The 20,334-nt window shown below is 35.9% G+C and overlaps 1 protein-coding gene across 3 annotated transcripts in view; it reads left to right on the top strand.

The window, feature by feature from the left end:
- LOC144964894 (lipid droplet-regulating VLDL assembly factor AUP1-like) overlaps positions 1–20,334 on the top strand; it is a 43,333-nt gene that overhangs the window by 7,338 nt on the left and 15,661 nt on the right. Inside the window, exons 1-2 of one of the 3 annotated variants that reach the window (XM_078899628.1) lie at positions 6,685–6,811; positions 19,713–19,850. Coding sequence is in view for 2 of the 3 variants with exons in the window: in XM_078899627.1 (XP_078755753.1) it covers positions 7,021–7,058; positions 19,713–19,850 (176 nt within the window). In the remaining variant the exon portion in view is untranslated. Of the gene's footprint in view, positions 1–6,684; positions 6,812–6,906; positions 7,059–19,712; positions 19,851–20,334 lie in introns of those variants that run through there. The other 2 variants (XM_078899627.1, XM_078899626.1) reach the window with 2 other exon arrangements.

Below are 20,334 nucleotides of genomic sequence, written 5' to 3'. Positions count from 1 at the left end.
AATTGTTAACGGGCACCTTTTTACTGTCACACGCTTTTATTGGGATGTGATATTACGACTTATAATGTCCCTTTTTATTTCGTCACTGACCGACCACCTTTGAAATTTTGATATTCTACAACACAGTGTTTGGTCTCCTGTGTTATATTTGTTTTATTCTGTACCGACCTGTATAACACAGTTTCTGCCTTCTCTGTGTTATATTTTTATTGGGACATATAGTAACAGATTTGCCTTCTCTGTACTATGAATTGGTCACCCGTTCACGGACTGACACAGTACAGTAGCCTGCACTATGCCTTGCTATCTTCCGGCCCCAAACGTACTTCACACAATCAACCCTGCATTATGTGAAGGATAGCTAGTGACGTTTGGCGACTGAGAGACATTGTCATCACAAGATAGCATAGCAACAGGTTTGAAAAATACCAACTTGTGGTTGCCTAAAGCTAATATCCCATTGAGACTTAAGCTCGTTCTACAGTAACGTGACAGCCCCCACCCACGTTAAAAATTTACTTTTTTGGTGGTTTATTACATGAAAATAAATTTTACAAATGGACAATGAGTAAATGTATTAAGGGAATTCTGTATGAAATTTCCTGTGTAGAGTCACATTTGAAAAATTTCGCAGTCTAACTGTCTCTGTCGTGTCAAGGGCATCTTTATGGTCGCATGTCTCTGTTATCTGGAGTCCCTGTCTGGTCAGTCTGTGTGTCCATAACGTCTTTGGTCTCTCTGTCTGGTCAGTTTGTGTGTCCATAACATCTGTGGTCTCTGTCTGGTCAGTCGGTGTGTCCATAACTTCTGTGGTCTCTGTCTGGGCAGAGTGTGTATTTATAATGTCTGTGGGGTCTGGTCAGTACGTGCATTTACAATGTCTGGTGTCTCTGAAAAGTCAGAAAGAGGGTTAGAATGGGGATTTGTCTGTATTAAGTCAGTCATGTCAACAATGTCAAAGTCTTTATCTTCAGAGACAATAGTCAAAAATTGTTCCAACTGGGAGATTCTTTGCAGAAACTGATGTTCTACCATAACTTGAAATAAGCTATTGATCCTGTTTGTCACTGAAGATACAATTCGATACAGTCCTTCCTGTGTATTTGTCACACGTCATACTGGTACAATGTCAGTTTCAGGTTGGTCATGGATTTCCAGTCTTTCGCCCGCCATGACCCTCATCATCTATGCACATAATATTCACAAGTGGATACAAATATCGATTTACTTTGTATGTTGCATCCATAACAAACACATCACAAAAAACACTCAAATCACGCCTCATTCTTCCCGTTACTTAAAACAAATACTCAAAACCAACATCCTCATTCACACTGAACTTTGTTACACCTCCTTCCTCCTCTATCTCTCTCAGTAATTCCTGTACCGTCTCACCGTCCGTCCTGTCAATATCAGTCTTGAACAATCTCCGCTGCAAATCTTCGACATCTTTAGGCAATACATTTTATCCTTGGCTTGATTGAATGTATTGCCTAAGTTGGGTTGTGGACACCTTTGTTTTAGCCATAGCCTTCACTGTCTCATTCACGAGGGCAGGCGATTCTCCGGATAAAGTGAGGATGGCTAAATGTAAAAAGAAAAAAGATTAAAAGTACAAAATTGTATGCAATAGCATTCAATTCAGACCTGCCAGCTAACAAAACAATAAAAAGCATTTTATTTTTTATTGACAATTTAAAGACAAAAATCTGCATATAAACCCATAATGCACGAGTTGTGTTTGTCACTCTAAAATACTTGAATGAACTAAAATGCAACAGGCGCTCATCAAATTCAAGGGTTAAATGAATGACTGCAGAATTCCCAACAAACGTCGCTTCATTGTCTTTGTAACATTTTCATGGCATACAAAAACGCAATAGAGTGGTCACCATTTATAATTAGTCTTCAGAAATCAAGCACTTATAACTGCATCGTACTCATAGTCAAAGTCAAATTTTATTTTGAAAAGTCTATGGACAACCATCAAATCTTAAAATTCCTTATCTGGAACAAAAAAAAAAACAAAGACAAAAAAAAAAAAAGACCCAAAAAAATACCACCACCTAGATCTGCTTATATTGTCTTACAGGACTTAATAGCGCTTACAACACTATAAAAAGGATGATGATATGGTGACTGATTCAATAAATAGGGAACAGTAGATTTCACGAGCACCTCAAAGATGTACCAATTTTGACATTACCTCAAAGTCTCACCGAGACACAAGCAAAGGATCCTGCTAAAACATTTACATAATGCAATAATATTCAAAACCTATAACAGTACATAACAGAGAGATGATTTACAGTATAAAAAATCATCTCAAGAAGAAAGGTACTGTATTTGACTGTCTGCCTCCCAACTAAAGACCCCCGCAAGGACCAGGAAAAAAATGAGCAATCTTAATCCATAACAAAGACAGGGAGCAACATGGAAAGGGAAAACAAATATAAGGGATAGAAAAATGTGAACTCTCTGCCCAGAACCCTTCCAAGAAATTTTTTTTTTAATAAAAAAAAAATACAAATTCTGGAACAGTCAATTTTGTCACAAGCTGGTCATCATCTCTCCATCTCAGTGCGCCACCTTGAATGTATCGTAATAAAATATGAGTTGGAATGGCTGTTGTTCTTTAAACATTTGGTCCTGGTGTCAACAGTGCATTTACCTAACTAATCTATTACTATATATTACACTCAATAGTGGGAGGGAGGAGGGACAATTAAGTACTGAAAATATAAAGTAACAAGAAAAGAAAAAATAATACATATTTATAAAAAAAATTGAGTCTAATTGCGACTAAAATAGAATTTGCAATTAATTGCTGTCAAGTGTAAAATTTTCGGCAGCGAAAAACTGCAGGGACAAAATGTCGATGGAAAATAAGTATAAAATGAATGAGTCTTACCAATTTATCGCATGGGTGATTTTCATGGTTGTGATTAGCCCCTGTAACCCTCAGAAGCCAGTATTAATTTCAGAGTCCTGTATGGTAAGAAAAACTTTTTATTACAAAATAATAAAATTATCCACAACATAGTATGATAAAATAATAGCGTTGTCACTTGCATACCTCAATTGTGAAGGATTTCAACATGCAGATTATAGAGCAATTGAAAATAAATCTTAATAAGACATTCAATAATAATACTAATCTAGCGCAATCAGATTTTTTGAACAAATCAAGTCTTTCACTTTTTAAAACTGTTCTGGTAATAGTTGAACTATTGTCTTGCTGCATTACATCGTGCAGCCCGCCCACTGAAGACTGTAAATGAGCTGCAGATAGGCACACATTGCCTCTTCCTCTGGATGTTTTAAAATTCAGAATCAGTTTGATTGCTTTATTAAAATTGTCTTGGCAATCAAGATAGAAAAGCTGATGGTGATAATTTACTTCCGAGTTATGCTGAAATATTATAACCTTGTGCATATAATATTTTCATTTTTTTTTAAATATGTAAAAGTAAAAAAACACCTCCTGCCCCCGTCCAAAAACAACCTCCTACCTCTGGTTAGGGCGAACTCCTTTGCTTGAAGTCAATTGCTTTTTGCCCTGCTTGCATTCATAGACACAAAAGTCATAAATTAGCCAACTTTCCTCAGGGTGATATGATGGAAGCTGAAAAACACGGAATAATATAAAAGATCATAACATAAACACCTAAATATTAAGTTAAAAATTGCAATATTTTCTCCAACTGAGACAAAGGTGTTACAGTTCAGTACGTTAGAAGAATAAGAAAGTAAGTCGAGAGTTTTCTCGAAGAACTTAAATTTGTGACGTGGTACTCAAATCAGGGACTAGGTCAAAAGCTGAATGGCACAAATGGAAAGCCAAAGGCATGTTGTTTTCAATATTTAAAGTCAATAAAAATTCAAATTCTGTGCATTCTAATATTAGGCAAACAACTACAGACCACACTAAATTGAATTGTATTAAGTAAAAGGATCTTGTCACATTCAATCAAGCTGTCATTTGAGAAAAATTACTTCATTATAAATTGAAGTTCAGATCGCATGTTTGAAGCCGTATTAGGAAAATTCATGTATCTGTGTATAAGCCAAGTTTCATCAAAATCACAGTGGCAACGAGTGTCTAATATTTGCCACCAGATACACTCGTAAAATTTGAGTGTAGGCCTATTTAGCAAAATCATATATTAGGAATGGTTTATACTACATCATAAAGTAGCGCATGCCCGTCATCATCCTGCATCTTTATTATATATATATAAATATTAAAAAAAGAATTGAGCTTTCATAAGCCGCAATATCCACCAAACATGCTCAAAGCACTTTACAAAGGATCCATGACTAGCAGCAACACGTAACAAGTAGAACGTTAGGCGACGTTTTTCTTCTGACAGACAACGCTCTTAGCGGATAGGAAATCATACACATGAGTACAGTGAGAGAATGTGAGTCCTTGATGAGGCTCGACCCCAGGACCTTCCAATCCGGAAGTGAGTGCCACACAGCCGCATATATCTTGGCTGTTCTTGAGAATTTGCCAAACACCTACAAACTAATTAGTAAAAAGAGGGGAGATGGGCAGAAATAGACAGACAGATACACACTCAGAGAGAGAGAGAGAATAATATCAGTTGCTTGTGGTGTCAGTCCGTTTAGGAGTGAGGTGGCGGAAGAAGTAGTCTAGCATTAGTACTTGGGTAGTAGTAGTAAGTAGTAAATAGGGGAGGTCTTCTGCACATTCCTTGAGCTAAGGAAAGTATTCCTTCAACTAACCTTAAAATAAAAAATAAAACATTGTACATTTCCAACACTTGGACCTGCACTATGACCTATAACTAAAACTAACAGACAAAAAAAAAAACCCCCGCTAAGACTCCTCTCCAGTACCTTTCAATATTTCAAATTGAATTAAAATGGCTGCGGAAAACTAAAACAATGGTCATATAAGGAAATTTACAAATCAATCAAGTTGTTCTACAGGTTTTAAAATGAAAATATGAAGTAACAAGATATCACTCTAATATAGTGACACCTAACTAACACTAGACATCACACCAGCAGCAATGCTGAGCGGAGTAATTTTACTTTTTTCACTAGCAACCAAGTTGCCACATTGGATTTTCTTTCTTTACTTTTTTTTTTAGTGTTCTGCTAATGTGCAATCTACATTTAAAATAAAAAGTGGCATCTTTCATTTCTTCTAATTCTTAACAGACACGATTATGTCCACTTCACATCTCAACAACAGGGACAATTTTTTTCACTTCTTGAGGCAGTTTTTTCTTACTTCTTTTAAATTTCATTTTTTTAAAGCTTCTTTATTGATTTGATTATAAGTTCTATTGTTCTTCTTTTATTATAATTTCATTGTCAATATCATTTTCATCCGTCATCAGCATACTTTTACAGTACTTTTACCATGTTATTCTTACGCTCTTACAGTTACAGTACAGCAGAGCTATACCTAACGCAGACCTTTAAAGTGCTACTAAATTTGAAAAATTAAAATAAAACGTTTGACAAAAGATCCACAGTTCAAAAGCTAAAACAATTATAAAGTGAAACTACCTCGAGGCTCGAGGAACATCGGGGGTAAGGTCTCCCGCCCATACTGGGCACTGGGGGACTGGAAGTCTAGAGAGCTGCGCCGGTGGAACCCGTAATTTAGTTTCTTAAACGGTTCCGATCAGTCAGGAGAGGAGTAGTACCTATCTAGTTGTAGTTATTAGTAGAAGAAGAAGAAGAAGGAGCATGTTCAGGTTCAAGTTCAACCCTCTTCTTTAACTTCTTAGTAGGCACTTGCAAGAATTTTTCAAAATAGTGGCTATGGGTATTAATTTAGCGTAGAAAAATAAAGGGTAGTGAAACATTAACTAGAGTGAAAAATTATCGCTCTGTCTCAACTGGTTAAAAAGTTATGACCGTTTATGTGGTGGAAAATCTCTAATTAATAGGAAAAAATGTGACAAAAGCACAGCATCCCAATGGATAATCACGTATAATTCAGAAACAGCTTCAGATACAACTTTCAAATTTTTACATGTGGTAAATCAACATCTCTGTAATACATTGCAAACAGAAAATGAATTATTTTGAGAAAGAAAAGTATAGTTTAGAGCTGAGACAGCTGAAATCAAGGAAAAATAGATCACGACATGCAAATGAATGGCCGATTGGAATTTTGGAAAAGTCAATAATAAAATATTTATTCACATGAAGATAGACCAAATACACCACTGAATCGGCGTCATTTAGTTGTTCACTTTGAACTTTTCAAAATGAAAATAGACCTCATGCAAGCAAAGATATGAACTGACAAATGTTTGAGGTGGTGTACTCTTCTTAGTTGATAGAGTTAGAGTGAGAATGACGAGAAATGAGTTGCCACTTAATTAAGGAAAAAAATTGTCGTATCTAGTTTACTTACCTTCTTTGTTGACTTTTTAATAAAAAGTACATTATTCTCATTTTCGAATGTTTTCAAATTGGAGAAAAGATGAGAATGTCTCGTTTACCGAGAGGGCCATTTTCTTTGCTTCACACTTCTCAAAGACAGACCGCGAAAAGTGGAGGCTGGGGTCGGCTGGTCCTTGATAGCTCACAAATGCAACTTTAAACGCATAAGACTCTTATGATAAGAGTGCTGGGAGTAGGTAGCTACAAATAGGTAAAGGAGCGGTGGTTTGCAACTTTAAACACATAAGAGTTCTGGGAGTACAAATAGTGAAAAGCGGTAGTTTTCGCTATTTGTAGTGGTAGTACAAATAACCACTTCGATGATTGTTTTGTTTTCTCTCTCTCACTAGGCTAGGATTAAAAACCAAGACATCAGGTAATGGGTGTCTAATGCCAAAGTATAGATTCTCTCTTTGGCCAATTTAGTCACGCATGTGGCAGTCCAGCTATTTACTATGTTCTGCCTATACCACACAATAAGTGGGATTTTGGGGGGTGGGTACGAAAGAAATCAAGGTCATAAGTAACCGTGCACAAGAGCTGTATGGCGGAAAACACAATAATGACAGGAAAAGCAGTTTCTGCATGGGCCACACAATAAATCAAAATCTAATTGAGATTCGGTGATTATAGTTGCTGTTTTTGATAGATCAACTCTTCCTGGAGCTGTGGTAGCAAAATGGTGGTGAAATTTTGCTCCTTTATATTTTTTAATGATTTTTTACCGAGGGAAAGTGGCGTTTTGAAGACACGAAGGTTTTACTTTCGTTTCTAGAATGGATCAAATGAGGTAAGTGAATCAACAGTTTCCATTTAAAGTTAACTTTATGTTTTGTTTTTAACAAAAGTTAGATGTATTAACTACAATTTGTATGATTTAAAAATTTAAAAAATTATTTCCATCTTTGTTTATAAGTTATTTCCTGCATATTATGTAATCGCGTTATTTTCGTGTCTCCAATGTGACAAAGGAAACTTAATTCTATATATCAGGCAAGCTTTGAAATTTTTAACTAAAAATGTGTTCAACTGACTAAAATTAGTTCTAGGAAACTTGTAAAATTAACAAAACAAAAAAAATTAACATTATTAGTTGTTTTTAGAGTGAATAATGGGGTATGGGAGATTTCGTGTCTTCAATTTTCTGCCCGTGCACCAAATTTCAATATCCTATTTTATTATTAATTATGAAAGAAAGTGTTTGAAAATTGATTGGAGACATTAATCTTGCTCTGATTTTGTGTTTTAAACTTTGATTTTTGGCTTGAAATTTTTGAAAAAGTTTTTTTGAGCAAAATAAAGTTTGGTGTCACCTGCGTGGGCACCATCTGCATGGGCACCAGAAATTCTGAAATGTGTAAACTTGGACATTGGTGATGAATATACAGTTCATAAATGTAAACTTTGGTAACCTATGCTGAATATTTCAATGTAAGTACAAATCTGAACATTTCTAGCTGTTTAAGAACACAAATTGCTAATCAATTGAATTTGTAAACATTTAATATTAAATATATTGATTCGCTCTCTTATCTCAGAATTTTCGTGTCACCACAACATTCACTCTGCTTTTAGGGAGGATGCAGCGTTGGAATCTGACCATCTGATCTAAAAGCATTTTATCCAGTATGAAAATTTTGATTAGCTACAATACAAGATACACAGGCTTGAGAGATATTACTCCACAACTGTGAATTTGCTAACCGATATGGATAAAATCCGTAATAGCAACTAAGTACTGAATTACATGTTGAAAGGAAAAAATGCTGTACGACTTGCCAAGATGTTCCAGAAAAAAAAATTTGTTATCAGATTTTAGTCTTATTTATATATATCTTTTTATAGATTCATATGCTAAATCATTTCATGTCCCCACACTTGAACCTCTGTGGTGTAGCAAACAACAGTTATAAGTGTGAGTATTTGTTCTTAAAAACACCTTTCGTATGCGCAATTATAAGCCTTATTTTCTCAAGAGAGTAATCAAAAATGTTTAAAGCAGTGGAAATCAAATATCCTTAAAGCAGTGCTTTTGTCATCAACCATGTCTTTATATATTGCTTTTACTTTTATACCAGGTACTGGAGGAGAGGGAGTTTCACCGTGCAGTTCTCCCAAGGAATAGCGGGACAATTTATTTATGTGTATGTGCAGAGCAGAGTGTGTGATTGGTAAAAGAGGATCCTCCAGACACCTATTCCTGGGTTGTTGTCGCCCATTTTGACAATACAATTGAAAACAAGGACCCATTTTTTTTTTTAAAGTTGAAATGAAAGTTTAAAATACTAAAAAAAATATTTTTTCGTTATTTGTCTCATGTAATTATCCCCCTTGTTGTATAATAAAGTTAGTTTCAATACAAAGTACAAAAAAATATTGTTTGTTATTTTTTTTTTAAAAGTGGACCTGTGTACGTGTATTTTGAGTCATTTTTCACTTCAAATTGTTAACATTTCTTTTCATTTTGCATTTCCATGTTAATCAGGGTCACCGTTAATTGACCTACTTTTAAAAGTTGCATAATCGTCTCCCGCTCATAATATTTACAAATTCTGAATCCTCATATTTCAAGCTTTAAAATGACATATGACACTTATTTGTAGATAAAAGATGAAAATTGACAAAAATGGGCCTGTCAAAGTAGATGATTTCAGATCGAGTCTGTTTTCCGCCGTATAGGGAATTGGTTTCTGGGGGTCTTGCAAATACCAAATATTTTATGGAAAGCTTTTTCGAACTCCAAGACGTCTGGTTTGTTTTGCTATCTTGGAACAAACGAAACAGAGATGTCTTGATGTGTGGCCTAGTTGTCTGATTTTGTGACCTGGATGTAAGGTTTTGTGACTTAGATGTATCCTTTTGTGTGTGCAAGCCATGCGGGTAAGTACGGCGATAGCTTGCCAGTTGAGGAAAAAAAGGAAGAAGCAGCGTATCCGCATTTGAAAAACAAAACAAACAAAAAAACTGAAAAAACAAAACAACTTAACCTTTTAAAGGCGAATATCAATCTTACTTGGACCAAAAATAAAATCTTACCGTTTTCATCAAAAGACAAAAAACAAATTACAATTTAAAAACTTGAGCTTTTATATAGAGCAATATCCACCCAACGTGCTCAAAGCGCTTTTTATCAATATTCTTACTGCTCTTATGGTGGAAACGTTTGTTTTTTCTGCGTTAAAAAATAATATAAATGAAGACTATTATTTGAAAAACAAAAAAATCAGTGTCACTGGCAAAGGGTTAATTGCAGTACTCCTGCATCCAGTGAGACTCCTACGGCACTTGCTAATCATAAAAAAGGAAATAGCAGCAATCAACAATACTATGGTGAAAAAAAAAGAAGAAAAAAAAGGTGGGTAGGGGGGAAGAGCACACCCAGTAGCAATGCAACCTTTTAGCGGCGAAATTCGATCTTTGACCTAACACCAAATCTTCTATCATCAAAAGACAAGTAACGGCAAAACTATTATAGACAATTGAAGTCCGAGTTGCGATAGTCTGACTACTCTCTTGGTGGAAACGCTGTATTCCCCGTTAACAATAATAAAGATAAAAGCAAACTACTATCTAAAAGCAAAAAATTAGCTTCGCTGTTAAGGGGTTAAGAACACCTGCAACTGCAACTGCCAGCATCCTTGAGATGTCTACGTCACCAAGGTCACCAATCGACACGTCTCCCTCTCGTCGGCATGCACCTCCCCCCCCTCCACTCTCACGGTGGTGGTGGCGGCGGATAAAAAAGGCCTTTTTTTCTTTTATTCAATCAACTTGACTGCTGGTGGACCCTAGGCCTCTCTACAAGTCCAAGAAATAATACTCACTTTTTCTCTTCGCCAACGAAAATATCTACCCCCTACCGGTCTAATTATTTGTAGCAGACGACAAATTTCTCAAAAAGGTCACGTGACACTGTAAAAACAACACAGGAAGTCCATGAAAGCTTATTTACGACATTTCCTTTGAACCGTGTAATCAACAAAATTTCGTTTTCATTCGACTCAACGGGTCAGATTGGCCGGTATTTTTTTAACGAACTAAAGTTCTGAAAAATCAAAATTTTCTTAGAAAGTTGAAAGATGCTAGTTTTTGAAACAGAGGTAGGTTTTTAAAAAAAATCTTTATATTTTACGTGAATGCATGCTCAAGGCGAGTTGGACGTGCAGCGGAGGTTGGTAGGCCAAAGGCCCACCTCTCTACTTAACTACAACCACCACTGCATCATCATCCCTACCAGTTACCAGAACCACTACAACAACCACCACATCATCATTCAGGCCATCATTCCTATCACCACTACTACTAGAATACCACCACTAAGGACTACTACTCTACTACAACCACCACCACATCATCATGCCTACCACAACTACTACAATTACAATCACCATCACATCATCATCCGTACCACCAATACTACTACAACCATTACCACATCATCATCTCTACCACCACTACTACTACAACAACCACCACGACATCATCTTCATCCCTACTACAAACAAGAACTAATACAACCACCACCACACCATCATCCCTACCACCTCTACTACTACACCTACAACCACATCCACATCATCATCCCTACCACCACTACTACTACTACTACAACCACCACCACCACACCAGCCTCCCTACCACCGCCACCACTACTACTACCACCACCACCACATCATCATATCTACCACAACTACTACAACCACACATCATCATCCCTATCACGTCTACTACTACAACCACCACATCATCATCCACCAAAACTACCGCAACCTCATTTGACCTCGTATTATAGGCCTGTTTCACTTACATCTGTTACTTGCTAGGGACTTGAGCATATTCTATTTCACAGCATTATGGATCATTTTGACCACCATCAGATATTAGTTGACTACCAACAAGGTTTTTGGAAGGGTAGATCAGGGATGCCGGTTTTAGCCGGAAATCCGGTTTTTTTACCACCAGCAGGTTTTAATACGCAACCTCCGTTTTTTGTCCGTCGTCACTATTCCCCCCCCCCCCCCCCCCCCCAAAAAAAAATTTTTTTGTTTAAAGAAGAAGAAAAAAATCGCGATCGAGCTTTGAGCCAGAACTTTTTCGCCGGGTGAATAATTTGGGCTATCACCGCCGGTCGAATATTTGGGCACCTAAATGGTAGTTTATCTCCACCCATACCCATCACAATTCCTCCTTTTTAAAAATTTTGATAAATAAACAGTGATTTTGAGAATTTTTCATAATTTTCCGCTGAATTTGCCGTGTCAAACATTTCCCTCAAAACCACAAAATCACCATTATGTCTTATGTCATATTTTGACACCTGTGCAATAGTCTCCCTACCACCACTCCTACTACAACCACCACCACACCATCATCCCTAGCACCACTACTACTACAAATAACACCACATCATCCCTACCACCACTACTACTACAACTACCACCACATCATCAACCCTTCTCCCACTACTACAACCACCACCACACCATCATCCCTAACACCACTACTACTACAAATAACACCACATCATCCCTACCACCACTACTACTACAACTACCACTACATCATCATTCCTACCACAGCTACTACAACCACCACCACACAATCATCCATACGACCAGTACTACTATAATCATTACCACATCATCCCTACCACCACTACTACTACAACCACCACCACATCATCATCCCTACTACAACAACCAAATGTAATTACACTTTCAACTTTTGAAATTCTCCGAGTCGTGTCAGAAATTGCTGCGAGACTTATTTGGATCGCATCTCAGTGAATTTAAATTAAGTTCAAATTTATAGGTTATGGTTGCATGGGTGGGTAATGATCTTCACAATGAAAAATTTTCTCCTTTTATGTGACCAGTCCTGATAGCTATTGATATTAATTTGTCTATATATTTTGTTTTCAGCACCTTATTTGATTAATTTGAAAACTGTCAAGTCTCCTTTTTTTTTTGTGTGTTATTTGCTCTCAATTGCAATAATAAGTACTGAAACAATATTCCAAATTTGATATTTTTCAAATCCCTACAAAGCCCTTGACGTTGATTTGTATCTCGTCCGCGCAAGTTTTCAGGCTTTTTTAAATTTGCCTGGTGGCATCCCTGGTAGATCATGTGAGACCCAACTCATCAATACACTTGATGAACAAATAACAAAAGCATTAGATGAAAGGAAACACAGATTTAATAGTACTTGACTTTTAAAAAGCCTTTTATACTGTACCTCACAAACAGCTTCATTCAGAAATTAAAATACTACGGAATATGTAACAGGTCCCAGCTAGTACATAATTGGTTCAAGATTGGCTGTGTGACTGGACACAAGAAGTGGTGCTTGATGGAAAAACAGGAGAAAAATGCAGATTGCTATCTGGAGTGCTGCAGGGAGCTGTATTGGGACCCCTTTGCTTCCTCATTTTTTATATATGACTTGGGCAAAAATCTATCTTATGAAACAAATCTCAAACTATTCTCAGATGATAGTCAGATGATTCAGAACGATAGAAGATCATAACGATGCAAAGATTCTCCAGTCATATTTAGACACACTGATACAGTGGTCAAACATGTGGCAAATGAATTCCCATCCTGAAAAATGCTCTTTGATGTCAATCTCCACTATGAAAAACACATTGAGTTTTGACTACAAAATATTAGACCAAACACTTAAACATGTAAATAGTATAAGTATAGCGTACCTTGGAGTCCACTTAAATAACACCCTGCAGTGTGAACATCATATTCACCATATTGTGACAAAGGCCTTCAAAACATTCAGAGATCAGCTGCAAGATGTGCCACAAGACAGAACCGGGGTGTGTGACAGCAGCTCTAGACACACTAAGATGGCCAACACTCCAGTCTCGTAGAGAGAAAGTGCGCATACATCCATTTCACAAAACAGTCAAAAGCAAACACTCAGCCATAAGCATTTCAATCTACGTTAACAATTAAAAACACAGATACTCGACCAGGCTTCATCACACCAACAAATTCCACCAGCCATTTACAAGAACAAACATACAAATACAGCTTTTTCCCTTGAACAATTCATGACTGGAACAAACTACCACATGACATAATAGACATTACAGACACAACATCATTTCAACGCGTTATCCACATATACAAAAACACCGGGAGGATTGAATGAATTGAGTGACAGGATAAGTGAGGTGTGATTTATTTATGTATATGAGATTTGTAGTGATGGGCACAGTGTGCCTTTTGCATCTTATAGACTTGGAACTTGAACCACCTCACATCATCCCTACCACCACTATTAAAACCACTACCACAGCATCCTACTTATGAGTACTACAACTACCAGCACACCATCATCTCGACCAATAGTACTACTATTACCACCACCCCATCATTCCAACAAATCATATGAGTATTTTTAAAGTGACAAATGGGGGTGGGTGGTGTTAAAATATGTTTGGCCATCTTTATAATTAAAGGATAAACGCGATGGAGGCAGATGATAAGTTTAATATGTTTTTAATGAACAGGAACGTCTGCCATGTCGACAGGATAAAAAGAAAAGTGAAAGTAGACAAATCATACCCGGAAATAGGAAGTAACAATACAATAGCAAACAAAGTGTAATGATTCCACATAGACTTCCAATCAAAATAATAATAATGTATTAAGCAAAAGATTAAATTATTATCTTAACACCCCCACTTGATTTAATCTAGCTTTAAAATATAATATATATATATATATATATACCTTTATGTTACACATCATATCCTTTGACATTTAAATTAAAGAAAAGAGAAATGTGATGTGTAATCTATCATTAAAAAAAAGGTTATTTAACTGATTTATTTAACTTTAATGAAATGTTGGTTAATCAAGCAACAGACTAATAAAAATAAAAAGGAATAGGACAATGAAAATTTATGTACCTATCTATTACAAATTACAAAATAAAATAAAAAATAGTTTATTGATAATCAAGCTTGATTTTCTTCAAGTTAAGAGAGCATAATAAAGAATAATAATGTGAATATAGATTAGAATGAACAATATTATTATTATTCATTTCCCCATTAAAAGATCAAGAAAGTTTGTATTTCTAAATTTGCTAACTGGTTTAGTAAACACATCTGCCAAATTCTTATCAGATGGAACATATATCAATTGCAGCTTATCATCCATCATCTCATTTCTAATAAAATGGAATCTTAAATCAATGTGTTTTGACCTTTGGTGCTGAACCGGGTTCTTTGCTAGTGCCATAGCACCTTGGTTGTCACAATATAGAGTAAATTTGTTGATACCAAAGTCAAACATATCATTCAACAAGGCTTTCAAAAATTTTCCTTCCTGTGTAGCAGCAGCTAAAGCCATATATTCGGCTTCACATGAGGATAAAGCCACCGTTGGCTGTTTCTTTGATTTCCATGAAATCAATGGGCCTTTATCAGATAGTTCGAATCCATAACCAGTAATGCTTTTTCGGTCACTTGAGCTACCCCAGTCTGCATCACAATATCCCGATAGGGATAGTGGCTGGTCTGTCTTCTTAAACAGTAGTTTCTGGTTGATTGTACCCTTCAAATATCTTAAAACATGCTTAGCCATAATCATATGGTATGTATCAGGTTTGGACATGAATTGAGACAGTTTTGTGACTATGTATGAAAGATCAGGTCTAGTGGCAGTCATAATGTATATGAGACCTCCAATTATTTCCCTATACTTTCTAGTATCTTGATCAGAACATATTTCATTGTTTACTTTATTTGTATCAATTTCACTAGGTGTATATCTAGGCTTACAGTGTTCAAGTCCAAATCTTTTTATGAACTTTGTAATATAATCTGTCTGTGACATAGAAATCATATCCTGCTGGAATTCAAATTTGATTCCCAAAAACTTAGAAACTCTTCCCAAATCTTTCATTTTAAAGTTAGACTTTAATTTATCCTTTACTTTTTCTATTGCACTCTTACTGTGAGATGCTATTAGTAAATCATCGACCCAAACTATGAGAATAATTCTGACTTCTTTCTTATTTTGTTTATCAAAATAGGTTTTCACATATAGACATGGGTCAGCCAATGACTGAGTAAATCCCTGATCAGATAAATGAGAATGTAGAGTAAGGTTCCAATTCCGACCACTCTGTTTCAACCCATATAAAGATTTCTTTAATCTGAATACAAGTCTTTCATTTTTGTTATTCTTATGTTTTATCTCAAAACCTTCTGGTTGTTCAATAAATATCTCAGTATCAATAGGAGCATTTAGAAATGCCGCTTTGACATCCATTTGGTCTATGTCCATATCATTTTGTGCTGCTAACTGCAATAGTGTTCTGATTGAGGTCATGCGAGCTGTGGGTGAGAATGTTTCTGTATAGTCAATATCAGGCACTTGAGAATATCCCTTTGCCACAAATCTAGCTTTATACTGAATTTGGTCTGATTGATTTTCTTTAATAGCATAGACCCATCTTCCCCCCACTGCTTCCCTGCCTGGAGGTAAAGGAGTTAATTCAAAAGTATCATTCTCATTCAAAGTCTCTATTTCCTCAATCATAGCATTTTGCCATTTCTCAGATGAAACACTAGATATAGCTTCCTTATAGCATTTTGGTATGTCATGAATAGCATAACAATAATGGGTAGTAGCATTCAAATAATGATCAATTTCATCATTAACAACATAGTCCTCTAAATACTTAGGCTTCTTTTTCATTCTTCTTGGGTCTCTTTCACAATTAGTGTTTGTGTCAGTGTCGTCAGTATCTGATTGACTTGGGTTCACACTTTCATCAAGAGTGGGTTCAGGCTCTTGGTATTCAGGGTCACAATCAGCAGTTGGATTTACTGCATTTGGTATTGTGTTTTCTTGTGGTTTGGTTAAAGGAATAAGCATGTAATCATTTTCATCTACAACATCATGAATATTATTATCATCATATTTGAATTTGACTGATTGAGTAAATTTGACAATTCTTACTTTCAAGACATTTTTAGTATCAGGAAAATATACAGCATAAGCTGGACTATTTTTATCAAATCCCAAGAAAATTCCCTTTTTGCTTCTATCATCAAGCTTCCTAGGATTTTGTACAAAAGCATAACAGATGCTTCCAAATGTCTGCAACTCAGACAGATTTGGTTTCAAATTTGTAAAGGCTTCAAAAGGGGTACACTGGAGTCGGTGATTGAAACACCTGTTTCGTATGTAAGCTGCGTAAGTGACGGCATATGTCCATAGCTCTTTCGGTAATTTAGCCGAGATAAGCAGACACCTTGCCATTTCAAATAGGGTTCGAAAACACTTTCGGCGGTCCCGTTCTGGTGAGGACTGTGTGGGCAAGATTTTTCATGTTTTATTTTGTTATTTACCAATAAAGTTTCAAACTCTTTTGAAGTAAATTCCCCATCTCCATCACTTCTCACACACTTAACATGTCCATATGGACTCATTTCAGATAAGAATTTTTGAAAAGCATAACATGCATCTGATTTACTTTTTAGGAAATAAACATTAATGAGTCCAGAATAATCGTCAATAATACACATAGCATATTGGAAATTGTCTTTCGATATTGGAGTTATTGGACCCGCAAGATCAATATGAACTTTCTCCAGGATTTTCGTCGAACGTACATCTGGTTGTCGGTTCTTTGATTCAGTCATCTTTCCAAGAAGACAGGTTTCACATCTAAAGCCGTATAATCCATTATCAGAATTTTCATTTGGAACAATTTTCATACCATCAACACATTTTTCTAATTTCATCAGATCTTTCACATTGCAATGACCGAGAATTGTATGCCATTCTTTCAGTGTATGGGTGGCACAACGTTTTTTGACCGATGATGAGTATAGATAGTATAAATTTCCTCGTTTCTCCATTTCAAATTTTGTATCGTTATCACAAGTGAGCATAGCACAATGCTTATCAAATGATATCTTTGGAGAAGTTATTCCATTTACAGCAGCCGATATAGAAAAAATATTTTGTTTAAAAGCTGGAATATATAAAGCATTTTTCAAGCTTACTTCATGTTTGATTCCTTTTGTATCCGTAAGGGTGACAAGGGCATGACCTTGACCTTTGATCATATCATTTATTCTTTGGCCATCTGCCAATTCAATTGCGTGGTTTGACGATTGAAATGAAGAATCTAACTTAACGAATTTATTAATATCGTTGATTATATGTGCCGAAGCACCACTATCCACGAGCAAGAAGTTAGCACTGTTGATCGGTTGTTGAAGTTGGACAGGATTGTTGACTGCAAAGCTGAAGTGGCGATTTTCAGTTTCTACTGATTTATTGATATCTACTATAAATTTTGCAGAAGGTTTATTGATATTTCGACAATATGATGTGTCGTGGGTTTTTGATTTGCAGTTGTCACACCATCTTTGTTTTCTTCGACAATCTTTGGTGTTGTGGGTATGTGTCTTACAATTCGCGCACCATTTGGAAGTAGCACCATTTGTATAATTCTGTGGAGCATGATAGTGATTTTGTCGTCTCGAAGAGGATGTTTCAGCAGAATGATTTTGTCGTCTCAAAGAGGATGCTTCAGCAGAACGAGTATCGTAGTAATTTGATGGTCGCTGGGAATACTGTACCGAAAGAACAGAAGATTCATTGTTAGAGACATTGTCTTCTTGATTTCTTAGACTTTCTTTAAATTCTAGGAATGTTTGTTCACTGTCCCTTTGTGTAGTCACCGTTTTGAATGACTGGTATTGGTTAGGTAATCCTTTAAGCACCATAGCTATCAGAAGTGAATCACTTATTTTCTCACCTGCTTGTATCAGTGAATTTGATGCAGTCTCCGCTCTAATGATGTAATCTGTTATTGATTCATGCGGCTGTTTAATTAGTGTCGTCAACTCGTTATAGAGTGCAATAATGCGTGACTTGCCTTTCGGTCTGTAATGTCTCCACAGAATGTTGAGAGCAGTAGTACCATTGTTGTTGGCCTCTCTCATAATTATTGAGAGGGACCTATCATCTAAACATTGCACTAATTCAGCATATGCTTCTTCGCATCTTTCTGTATCATCTGTTTCATTGTCAAAAACATCTTTTAAGCCTCTCTGCTTCATGTATGCTAAGAACTTGGTTTCCCATAATTCGAATTTTCGTTCGTCTCCATCGAAATATATGTTTTTGCTGGTTGCGCTGGGCCCATAACCTGTTAAAATATGTTTGGCCATCTTTATAATTAAAGGATAAACGCGATGGAGGCAGATGATAAGTTTAATATGTTTTTAATGAACAGGAACGTCTGCCATGTCGACAGGATAAAAAGAAAAGTGAAAGTAGACAAATCATACCCGGAAATAGGAAGTAACAATACAAAGTGAAATGATTCCACATAGACTTCCAATCAAAATAATAATAATGTATTAAGCAAAAGATTAAATCATTATCTTAACAGGTGGTGGCTGTTGACAGAGTATGACCACATGGTACTATGCTCTAAATAGATAAGATTTTATATGTTGTAATTACTTTTTTTCAATTTTTGAGATTCTTCCCAGTTGTGTCAGAAATTACTGCAAACACATTTTGGATTGCGTCTCAGTAAATTTTGATGAAATTCAAATTTTTATAGGTTATAGTCGCATGGATGAGTCATGAACTATGCGCTGAAAAATTTCTTCCTTATGACCAGTCATACCCCTGACATTCAGTTGTCAAATTGGTTCCTTTCAAATTACAGTATTGAACCTGTTTATAATGATGCAGTGTACCATCCCATTGATATAATACCGTTTGAATTGTATCAATTTTTTAAATAGATATTTCCATTGCATTGTGTCTGGGCTGTGCATATGAAATCACAGTCACACTATATGCATTATAATTTATTACATGCTTTTATTAGCCATCAGTCAACAATGACAAACTGATTATCTCGCAAGGATACAAGAGTAAAACTGAAAAATGGCACATTTTATAAATGACATTCCTGATCCTTGCCCACCCATTCAGTTTTGGAAGTTTTATTTAATGTGGGAAAAAAGAAGGCTGGGCTAGTTGTAATTTACGTATGACATATTAGATTTTGGCAAAAATTCCTGTTTCAGCTTTCAAATTATTCTGAATAGTGTCAGAAATTTCTGTGAGACAAACTGTTAAGTTGGCATCTCTGATTTCAGTAACAACTTGAAATATTCGCTGCAACATAAATGGAAAGATAATGATATTTGGTTTCAAACAAAAACATAGAAATTTAATCTTTAAAATCCTATTTTTATTGTCTTACAGATTTTCGAATTACACATCATTTGTTCCTCTGGCTGTTTACTTGCCATTTGGATTACTGTTGGGTGTGCTCAGGCTGTTCATCTTTCTTCATGCATTGCTGCTGTTTTACATCTTACCTTACAAGTTTCCACTAAGAAGGTACTTTCAATTTTAATAATGTAAAGTAAATATACAAAACTGTTGAGACATGAATTCATTTATTATGCTTCTAAAATATGATATTATGGCTGTCACCTCATGTATAATACAGCTTACATATATCTATTTCAATGCACACTTCCTCTGTGTTAAATTGTCAACTGCAGATTGCTGAAACTTATCTGTAGGTCGCAATCAACATCAGATGAGAGCCCTGATATTATATGAATATTCTATTTAAATTGATCTTTTATATAGCGCAATATCCACTAAACGTGCTCAAAGCGCTTTACAAGGTGTCCCTGGCCAACAGCAACATTTAACATGAAGGACGGGACATGACGCCTGTTGGACGAAATTTCAATTTTTATTTTTTTTTTACAGACAACGCTGTTAATGGCCAGGTACTCATTTTACACCTGAGTACGGTGACAGAATGTGAGTAAAGAACCTTCTCCAAGGACTCAACTATGCGCTGAGCGAG

The sequence above is a fragment of the Berghia stephanieae genome, chromosome 2 (genome assembly GCF_034508935.2).
Source record: "Berghia stephanieae isolate SIO BIC M18660-M18661 chromosome 2, UCSD_Bste_1.3, whole genome shotgun sequence".
Lineage (NCBI taxonomy): Eukaryota > Metazoa > Mollusca > Gastropoda > Nudibranchia > Aeolidiidae > Berghia > Berghia stephanieae.
This window is presented reverse-complemented; position numbering and strand designations above follow the sequence as displayed.